The sequence below is a fragment of the Trachurus japonicus genome, unplaced genomic scaffold (genome assembly GCF_045865225.1).
Source record: "Trachurus japonicus isolate A0001 unplaced genomic scaffold, Traja_1.0 AP030820.1".
Lineage (NCBI taxonomy): Eukaryota > Metazoa > Chordata > Actinopteri > Carangiformes > Carangidae > Trachurus > Trachurus japonicus.
This window is the reverse complement of record NW_028220953.1, coordinates 1-10,852: the sequence shown is the minus strand read 5'-3', so window position 1 is coordinate 10,852 and position 10,852 is coordinate 1. Positions and strand designations below refer to the sequence as shown.

Below are 10,852 nucleotides of genomic sequence, written 5' to 3'. Positions count from 1 at the left end.
TTTTGTCCTATAATTACCCATCTTGAACTTCACACTATTCTTCCACCCCTCCCAGCCAGAGGATGACCCTGATTCTTTAAGACACGGGTGAGTTTGTACTAAAGCTTTTGCAACAGCTTCAAAATGTTCCTTCTCTGGGTATGCTGTAAATGCATACATGGTCTCAGCAAGTTTCTCGAGGATATCATGTTTCAGTTCTTTTGTCACATTGAGGTAGGTTCCATCCCTAAGATACAACAGGTTACCTTGACGCAATCTATACTCAACATCTACAGAAAACTTGGGAATGTCGAATACCTCTGGCCACTGCAAACTTCTATCTAATGAGGAGTTGGACAGGATCTCGGTGTCTGCCTGGCTGTTTGTGTCACTAAATGATTCATTTTCTGCAGTGATTGGTGTAAGCTCAATCATTGGAATGATTTTGATGGTTGGCTTCTCTGGGAGCTCAGTGAGATCTGTAAGGTTGCACAGCGCGTTGTCAAATTCAGGATCTTCGTATTGTAAGGCAAAGTTGTAGTTTGCTTGGAGTGCGCCTTTGAGCCAGCCAATCAAATCTTCAAGTGTGTCAGGTCGTGTTGTCATGGTCATCTTTCTTATATCTCCCTCAGAGACAATAACCCTCATGGTTAATTTTGGTTGCAAAGCCATCTGAGGAAGAAAATAATAGGCATTTAGCAAATAACATATCGCCTCAATGTTACCATAAGTTCTCCTTGCACCCTGTACGCTGATAACGGGAGGACATCATTCAGGGGAGAGGAGAGGATAGGAGAGGGGGGAAGAGGAGAAGGACAGAGGAGAGGAGAAGGACAGAGGAAAATAGAAGGACAGAGGAGAGGAGAGGAGAGGAGAGGATAGGAGAGGGGGGAGAGGAGAAGGACAGAGGAGAGGAGAAGGACAGAGGAAAAGAGAAGGACAGAGGAGAGGAGAGGAGAGGAGAGGAGAGGAGAGGAGAGGAGAGGAGAAGGACAGAGGAAAAGAGGAGAGGAGAGGAGAGGAGAGGGGGGAGAGGAGAAGGACAGAGGAGAGGAGAAGGACAGAGGAAAAGAGAAGGACAGAGGAGAGGAGAGGAGAAGGACAGAGGAGAGGAGAGGAGAGGAGAAGGACAGAGGAAAAGAGGAGAGGAGAGGAGAGGGGGGAGAGGAGAAGGACAGAGGAAAAGAGAAGGACAGAGGAGAGGAGAGGAGAAGGACAGAGGAAAAGAGGAGAGGAGAGGAGAGGAGAGGGGGGAGAGGAGAAGGACAGAGGAGAGGAGAGGAGAGGGGGGAGAGGAGAAGGACAGAGGAAAAGAGAAGGACAGAGGAGAGGAGAGGAGAAGGACAGAGGAAAAGAGGAGAGGAGAGGGGGGAGAGGAGAGGAGAAGGACAGAGGAAAAGAGAAGGACAGAGGAGAGGAGAGGAGAAGGACAGAGGAAAAGAGAAGGACAGAGGAGAGGAGAAGGACAGAGGAAAAGAGAAGAGGAGAGGAAGAGGGGGAAGAGGAGAAGGACAGAGGAAAAGAGAAGGACCGAGGAGAGGAGAGGAGAGGAGAAGGACAGAGGAAAAGAGATCAAATCTTCAAGTGTGTCAGGTCGTGTTGTCATGGTCATCTTTCTTATATCTCCCTCAGAGACAATAACCCTCATGGTTAATTTCGGTTGCAAAGCCATCTGAGGAAGAAAATAATAGGCATTTAGCAAATAACATATCGCCTCAATGTTACCATAAGTTCTCCTTGCACCCTGTACGCTGATAACGGGAGGACATCATTCAGCTCTGACATCTTAAGCACACACATAGAGGGCACATCACTATAGAGAAGTTGGTAAGATCTCAAATGCTCACAATACCATGCTGTCATTTTGTGGCAGACAAATAGAATTTCAGTGTTAGCTGCAACAATCTTTTCAATCTGGGCAAATTCAGGGAGACCTGAACATGAGCCAGCAGAGAGAATCATGCTTGGATGGTACTTGATCCCATCTACACAAACAGTTGATGCCTCAAGAACTGATCCTGCCGTTGAAATGTTTTGGGCGATCGCTCTCTGAACATTCAAAGGGAAAGAGGCAAGCAAAACTGGGGTAACTTTTGTCATCTCAACTGATGGTCTGAAAAATGAGCTACAGTCAAGATGGTAACTGGCTGCTTTTTGATGTTTTGTGGCAAGTGTCATGGCAACATTTTTGAAATTTTGGGCATTGCGAATTGCCTTTTTAAAGAATTTATGCTTCCCCTCGAAGCGCATTGTCCAGACGTCTGTCAGCGGACCAAATTTCCTTACAAGGTGAGGGTAATGTTCCACATAGTGATGCTTTGGCTTTAAACGAAAATGTGGAAATGTTGACAGCAGAAGCTGTCTGTGCTCTGCTATCTTACAGTCCAGGAAATGTAGTGTCTCTTCAGTATGCCTTGGTTGCACAGCTAGCTCAACAATGTCTTTGAGAAGCATGAGAATTTCCCACGTGTTGTCACCCTCGGGGACACAGTGACCAATAAGAAAAGGAAGAAGCCTTATGAGACACCAATTCTCATGTGCATTTCCACCAATGGTCCCTTTAGTGGAAAATGCCTTTCCAATAATCTGAGGTTGGTCTGTTTTGTCAGTGAATGTGTAGTTGAAGTACTTGATGGCCTGATTTAGCATATCTAGTGTGAAAAACTTTTTACCTATCAGGTCTTTAAGACACAGGGACAACTCAGTTGGGACAATGCCTTCCAGGATGTCATGCAAGATGTCAGGAGGGTAACCGGTGACTGCATGAAAGTGTTTGAGATTCTCAGTTAAAGGGCATGCCCTTTTCACACCATAAGTCTGACTCAGTCCTGGGTCCTCTTTCACCTCCTGCACCTGCCTATCATGCAAGTCTTTGTCTCTGAACTGAAAGAATCCAGAACGTACCTCTTGTTGTTGAGTGTCCTTTCTGCTTGCCAAACAGAATCTGCAGAACTTGTCAACAGTGAAGCTCTCCAGGAATCCTGCAAGGGAGTGGGCACCAAGGTTATCAGCGGCAACATACAAGACTGTACCTTTCACACTTGCACCTAGTTGCTCCAGGTAAACACCATTTTGCTCCAATAACTTGAGATCATAGATAAGAGGTTGCAGAACCTTTGCATAGCCACACTCTTTGACCGTGGAAGTATTGCATAGTAAAGCAAGTTGGATTGAGTTGAGGGTAGACCTATATTTTGCTGGTATGTTTGCAATGACCCAGTATACGGCACACATTTTATGTTTTAGCTTTGATGTTCCAAGAGGATTGGCGACTTCAAAATCATCAATGTAAAGGCCAAGAGCAATTGTGAACTCATCACTTGCAAGAAGAGAGTTTTCATTGAAGTACTGCCCATCAACATACGACCTGTATTCCTGCAGGGCATGGACTTTTTCTGACATAGCTTTGTCTAACACGTCAGGTCTGTTAAGCAACTTCTGGAGCATGGGACCAATGGGGACATATGCAAGTGGTTTTTTGCCCTTTTCCACCACATATTCAATGGGGTTTACCAGTGGAAACTCTCTGCGTACATATGCTGCTCTTCTTTTAGTAGTTCCTAAGGAACCATCTTTGGCAAAAAATGTCATCATGTTACTTTCCGACATGGCACTAGTAACCTCTCTCACAACTGCTTCATCCATATCAGCATAGTGTTTCTTCAGTACGGCCCTCACTCTGTTATGCAAAAGTGGCTGTGACAGCCTATCGATTTCACAAAGCTGTTGTACAACTTCTTGCACGGTGCTCTCTGGTATGTGTAGAACGCTTTGCATCTTTAACAGAAGGGATGCTAGGTTGTGCTCAAGTTGTTTTTCTAAATCACCAAGATCATTCTCTCTGGCGTCTTCACTCTCCTCTTCAAACTCCTCCATATGATCAACTTGTGACATTTGCTCTTGTGCAGCATCGCAGTCATGGCTTACATAATCACAACCAATGATTTCTGACTTGAACTTTTTCCAGTTCTGTTCCTTGTGGACTCTACTCTTGTGTGTTTTGAAAGTGGAGTAGACACTGCTTTCAAAGTTGCAATCTTTAAAAGGGCACCTGACTTTATGGTTCACTTTAAAGTGTGCAGTACGTAAGTGAGTGAAGTAGTCAGTCTCAGAACAAGACTGAGCAAACCCACATGCCAGACAGCTAAATTTAACTGGTACATCTGCACTTGGTTGCTGTTCCAGAGTTTTGGTATGAAGGCGGGACAAGTGTACTTTTAGTGCATTTAATGATTTAAATGTACACAGACATTCCTGATGTAAACAGGGAAATGGCTCTGTTCTTGCATAACTTCCATGTTTTAGTCTATAATGTTTAAATAACTGTGCTCTCTTTTCACAGCTAAAAGGGCAATACTTACACCTCCACATCATCTTGCCCTGGGACCTGCAATAGAAGAACATACAGACAAGGAACTTAGTTAGCTTATTACAACAATGTATCTGTATTTATTAATTAATCTGTAATTGGGACTGTTACTTCCAACTGAGTTAAGGCCATACACCTGTATGATGAATTTGTGTACCATTCTCAGGGCTCCAGACTGTGACCATTTGTATAGTTGTACTATAATGACGTGACTTTATGATGTGCTGACCAAATACTTTTCGCTTAAAAAAACGGTGTCTTGTATCTGAAAAAATTACAATTGATCTTAATGATTTTTTCTCTTAACATATCAGCCCACTTCACTTATCACTAAAAGAAACTGTACAATGTTGTTGGTGTATATTGTCTGGTTATTAGCAAAGCATCTATCAATAACACAAATATGATGGAAAAGATATGCCTGTTAATTTATGCACAGCACATTTTGTGCTGGTAACGTTACTCCTCAATAGCAAAACTAGGAGCCCTTTAAGTGCCACAAAGAAAAAAAAAATATATTGTGCGCACAAGATACTAAAACGTGCGCATGTTTAAGCTAAATCTACTAAAACCTGCCCTCCAGATACAATTATTGCCCCTCTTTAATTTGTGCATACTGACTACTTCATGTGTTCACAGCCACAATGGAGAGAAGAACTCAGCTCATCAACTTTTATTTTCACCTCAGAATGTCATATAATCAGGGTTTGAATTACACGGTGGCTTTAGGGGGAGAAGGACACTATTTTTTTTGTGCACACAGCTTCTAAAACACAAGTCCACGTCAGCGGGGCCAAGATCAGATGACTGTGAAAAATCATGATTTTACTGTTTACTATTACAGATAGTTAATACTGTCAATAACATTTCATACAGTACAAATAACAATAGTAAAAGTATCAGAACAGTTGTTTAGCTCAGATCCGCCCCATGTATGGAGCTATGCATGCTAACTGCTACAGTGTGACTCGGACTACACGTCACATTAACGTTTTATGCTGCGACTGCAGGTCAGACTCAGCGTGCATAGCTCCATACATGGGGCGGATCTGAGCTAAACAACTGCGATAACATTCACTTGTTCACTCACCAGATTCAGTAGACTGCTGTACCATTACAGCTAACGTTACTGCTCTCTCTGGGTGCAGTCGTTCGCGGTGCCTCGTGCGTTTGTGTGTTGGTTGGTGGGTGGGGGAGGGGGGACTCAACTCGGTGCGGTGTCTGCCACACTGTGGAAGGCGCTGGCGGGAAACAGGTGAAAATGTCACGTTAAACTGCACTGAACAACGTTCACCTCTGCTTAAACAGCCCCTCCAGTGAGAAACGTAGGTTTTTATCTAAATTAGCAAAGTTAGCTAACCAGCTAAAATGCCCGCCCGTCGACTTGACAAAAAAAAAAATCAAACGTTAAAAGTCAAATGTGAAAAATGTCAGAATTGGATGAAAACGAGCTTTTCCACGTCTCACCAGCAGCCCCACAAATTCATCCACACTTGCAAACAATAAATACACCGCAGCAACTTACATCTTGATTCAGTAGACAGCCGCCCTGTTGCCTTTCTCACTCCCTCGCTGGCCAGCGGTGCTGTCTTCGTCTCTTCCCCGCGGGAGTACGGTGCCGACTGCCGACCTTCTCTCTTCTCCGCTGAAGCGCGAAACTTCCCTCCTCTCTCCCCCGCTAGTGCAGTGCCGTTTTCCGCGATACCTTCTGCGCTCGCAGCTTCTCGAGTGACACAAAATCCGGCCTGAAGTACATAAAATGTCCGCCGAATCGGTTGAATCAAACTTTTTTTTACGTCTTACCAGCAGCAAAGATAAACCGTCTTTGCCAGCAGCTCCAGATTGGACGACTACAACGTCACCGAGCGTCACGTTCAATGCGTCAGAAAATAGCCAATCACGAGCTTCTGTTGTCTGCAGCGCAGTGAAACTGCCAATTCTAAGTTATTTAAACTTAAAGTTATTTGTACATTCAAATATGTCTAGATATTAAGAGATTGTACTTACATTTGATAGTAATGCAACAGAATATACTTACATAAGAATAGTAATGCAGCCACACTTAAATTATTTAAGTATATTGTAATTACATTGTTTAATTAGATATGAAGTCCGGGTTTACAGTGTGATGGACATGAAAATTAAGTTAAAATGGGTGTAGTATGTATTTTGATGTTTTGGTGTTAATGGGACGTTTTTGGGCTGGAGTCAGTGTTTTCTCCTAACCCAGTGACATAGCACAGGTGTGGTGACTATAGCCACAAGTGCTAGGACGCCCAACTACAAGTACCACAAGTGCTAGCCCTGTGGTGACAGGTGTTAGCTTTGGACGCTAGCCACTAGCACCTGCTATTTCAGATGTTGCACACTGAAATAGACATTAATGAAAATAACATAGAAACTGGCATTTTCTTGTTTCCTATTATTAATTAGCCTAAAGTGAATATGCTGCAGTTGATTTTACAATTTTGGTGCAGGTAGATTTTTTTTTTAGTAAAAAAAAAAAAAAGCCTCAAAGAAGGCCTGCATTGTAGGCTCGGTTTTAGTAAAAAAAAAAAAAAGTATATATAGGCCTATATGATTGCCAGTATTCTCTTTCAGAGTTCAAAATTATTTGTTTTTTGTTTTGCATTGTTCAAAATGATAAATAGGAGTCAGTAATTTTCTGTTTATAGTTTATTGATTTCATAAAAGTAAAGCATTATAGTTCTCATATCCTATATTAAGCATAAATTTAAAGAAACTATGTACAGTATGTGGTGTTTTCTTAAATTATTGGTCAACTAGGTTTGGTGGCTCGGAGTGGGTTTTAATTTAGAGTGGGGAAAGATGCACAGCTGCCGAAGGATGACCCAAGACCTCACATTCTCCTACTTCACGGACACAGCAGCAGTGTACAATGTACCTTTCCTGGCACTCATGAAAAGTCACAATGTACATGTCTTCTGCTACCCAGCACACACCACCCATGTCCTCCAGGCAGCAGATTTTTAACATGAGGAAGGGAGAAGGTGGACGAGGGAGATGGCGGTACTGAAGCTGCTGAAGACTGAATTTTTCATCCTTTTCAACAGGGCTTGGAGGAAAACATCCACGGTGGAGAATGCACAGGCTGGCTTCAGGGCAACAGGAATGTTTCCCCTGAACAAAGACATCATCCCAGCTGAGGTCTATGGTCCAAGTGCTACAACAGAGAGGGCCATACCACCACAACACCTGTAGCACCCACCACCTCAAGCAGGCCCACCACCACCCTACCACCACCACCTAACGGGCTAGACAGAGATGGTGATTCATTCTGAATACCTGGGGGCCACACAAGTTATCATGGCTTTGGATGAGGATGAAGATGGAGATATTTCCTTCCTCAGCTTCACTCCAGTCCCAGATGATGAGCCATCAACCTCCACAGTAAGTAGCATGATGGACTGTAAAAACATTACCTTTTGGGCATGAACCCTGTGCTGTAAAAGGGCAAAATCCCCAAGCTACCACCTGAAAGGCATGGAACATATAAATTATGTTTCTAGTCGCAACAAACCGGCCAAGAAGAGAGGGCCAAGAGAGGCAGTAGAGGCCTACCCCTGCAAGCTCTGCAAAATCAAATATGGGGACAAAAGTGACCCCAAGGTGACAGCGGAGTGGGTGATCTGTCGCCACTGTCGTGCATGGTTCCACGAGAGGGAGGGGAGGATTATGGCATCATGGAGGATGAAGGGTTTGCATGTAAAGACTGTGTGTGTATGTGTGTGTGTGTGTGTGTGTGGGGGGGGGGGTGTTTTAAAAGAAAAGAACGCAAATTGTTCAGTTTCTGTTGTAATTCACTGATTGTTTAATTTCTGTTGAAATTTGATCTGCCATTCAGGCTGTTATTTTGCATAGCTTAAGTAACTAGTAAGCCTACACGATTAATGTATGATTATAATTATAATGAATGATTTGAATGATGATTGATTATTGATTGGTTGTTTTGAACTACTAATGGTTATTATGTTGAATGATGATTGATTATTGATTGGTTGTTTTGAACTACTAGTGGTTATTATGTTCAATGTTCCAAAAAATGTTACAGATATATTACAGATTACATTATAGGACATGTAATCAGTAATCTGTAAGGGAATCCAAAAGTAACCCTCTCAACACTGGTCATCACACACAGATCCTTTGATGTCAATATGTGCTGTTGTGATGTCATCACAGGGAAATGGACCTTGATGTAGTGACATCATCAAATGTATGACATCAGCATTCCAATCTGTACTTGACTCTGAACAAGTGAGCAGTAGAGACACAGTAGCCTTCTTGTGCACAATACAGATTTACAGCGTTTTATTTACAAAACAGTTCTGACATAGACATTTTGTATTGACAAAGCTAAAAATGAATGTGCCAGCGCAGTCTCTCAGTCTTAAGGCTTTGATGGATGATAATAAAGCCCTTTGCAATGACAATGAGGTCTTAAACAGAAAAATTAGGGACCTGCACAGAGAGAATGAAGACCTGAAGAAGACCATGGATTCGTTTCGCGCAAAAATGGAGGGGTCCCGTAACAAGAAAAAAAGAGCTCTCCAGTTAGAAAATGAGATGTTGCAAGCAGATAATGAAACCCTAAAGAATGATAATGAGGTCTTGTGCCAAGACATTAAGGAAAAAAATGAAGAGATACTGATCATGTCACATGATCTAGAAGTCAAAGAGACAAACTTGTCTGAGCTCGAGGATGCCATCACACAAAAAGATGAGACACTTCAAGTACAAGCTCAGGAGCTCGAGAATGTTCGGCAAGCATTCCAAAATCTCAAATGGGCTAATACGGTAATGACCCAAGAGAACATCTCCCTGTATCAACAAGTCCAAGAGCTTAACAAAAAGTTGTCTGATGAGCAAGAGAAAACGAAACTAGATCGTAAGGCTCTGCAACAAGAACTACAGGAGCTCAAAAGAACTTTTCAAGAACTGAAAGACTTTGAACACAACCATACTGCCAAAAGCCGAGAGAATGCATCTTTGAGAGAACACAATACAGCCTTGGAACAAGAACTTCAGGAAATTGGGAAAAGGTTACATTGTGGAGAAGAGGCCATCAGACAAAAAGATGAGGCCCTTCAAGAAAAGGCACAAGAGCTAGAATATGTTCAGCAAGAACTCAAGGGCATTGTAAGCATCCACAATGAAATGAGCCAAGAAAATGTGTCTTTTAGAGAACAAATCAAGGGCCTGAATCAAAAGGTCCAAGATCTCAACAAAAAGTTGTGTTATGAGCAAGAGAAAATGAGACTTGATCGTGAAGTGCATAAACTGAAAAGTCAAGAACTCAAAGACTTTGAACACAACCATTCTGCCTTGGAACAAGAGCTTCAGGACATCAAGAAAAAGTTCCATTGTGGAGAAGAGGCCATTAGACAAAAAGATGAGGCCCTTCACGAAAAGACAGAGGAGCTCAATGTTTTTCGACAAGAACTCAAAAGCTTCTTGAAATACAGCTGTAATGTGCAAAGCCAAGAACACAAACAAAACCAAGCCCTGGACAAAGAAGTCCAAGAGCTTAACAACAACTTGTGCGATCAACAAAAGCCAGTGGAATTTGATGGTGAGGTTCTGCAACAAGATGTGCATGGACTCAAAAGTATTCTTCAATACCTCAAAAACCTTGAACACAAAGACCAAGTGATGAAACTGAAAAATGAAACCTTGGAAAGAGAAGTTGATGACGTCAAGAAAAAATTGTACGATGAGCAACTGGCCTTGACAAAAAAAGACAAGGAAGTCAGAAATGTCCAAGAAAGCAAAGGCTTGGAAATCAACTGTCTTGTAAAGACAATAGAGTCCTTGCAAAAGAAAATGAATGCCCTGAGGACAGAAAATGACGACTTTAGGAGAGAGAATCAAGCCAGAGAGGCCTTTGAAATCAAGACTATTGCTGATGATTTAAATAAGGATTACATGGCCAAGTTTAATAAGAACCAGCGGAGTTGGACCTCACGTTGGTTTCCTGTCTGATTTTCCTTCTCTCCTTGTTAAAATGTTGTATTGCAGGGGTGCTCACACTTTTTCAGCCTGAGAGCTACTTTTAAAGTGACCAAGTCAAAATTATCTACCAACATTATTAATGATTCACGTTTATTTATATAGCCTACTATATGAAGATATACATAACACTTCATATACAATATGTTGGTGTGGCCTACCTTTCATAACTGCATGAACCCATATGGCACAATAAATGTCCATACACTTTTGGTCGTCCAGTCATTGGTCGGACTATGCGGGGGGGGGGGGGGGTAATAGTATTTACCGTGCGCCCCTGTCTGTATGTGAACCTGTGTCTGTCTATGTGCGGGCAGAGATGAGAGATGGTGTTTTTTTAATAATCATGCTAGCGTTTCACCATCTCTCATCTCCGCCAGTCAGCCTCTCAACCTGCCGCCTCTCTCGCGTGCGGGCGCACCACACAGCATGTAAACACACGTGAGGAAAAAAAAAAAAAAAATGTAATATATA

The 10,852-nt window shown here is 42.5% G+C and overlaps 1 protein-coding gene across 1 annotated transcript; it reads left to right on the top strand.

Moving 5' to 3' along the window:
- The first annotated feature begins 8,600 nt into the window (after positions 1-8,600).
- LOC146959988 (uncharacterized) lies at positions 8,601-10,351 on the top strand. Its single transcript, XM_085772727.1, has one exon. It carries the CDS (start codon positions 8,732-8,734, stop codon positions 10,349-10,351), a length of 1,620 nt encoding a protein of 539 aa, XP_085628853.1. The 5' UTR covers positions 8,601-8,731.
- Positions 10,352-10,852: the final 501 nt, after the last annotated feature.

Excerpts from the sequence above, each read along its gene's own strand:
- LOC146959988 (XM_085772727.1), top strand. The coding sequence starts at position 8,732 with ATGAATGTGCCAGCGCAGTCTCTCAGTCTTAAGGCTTTGATGGATGAT.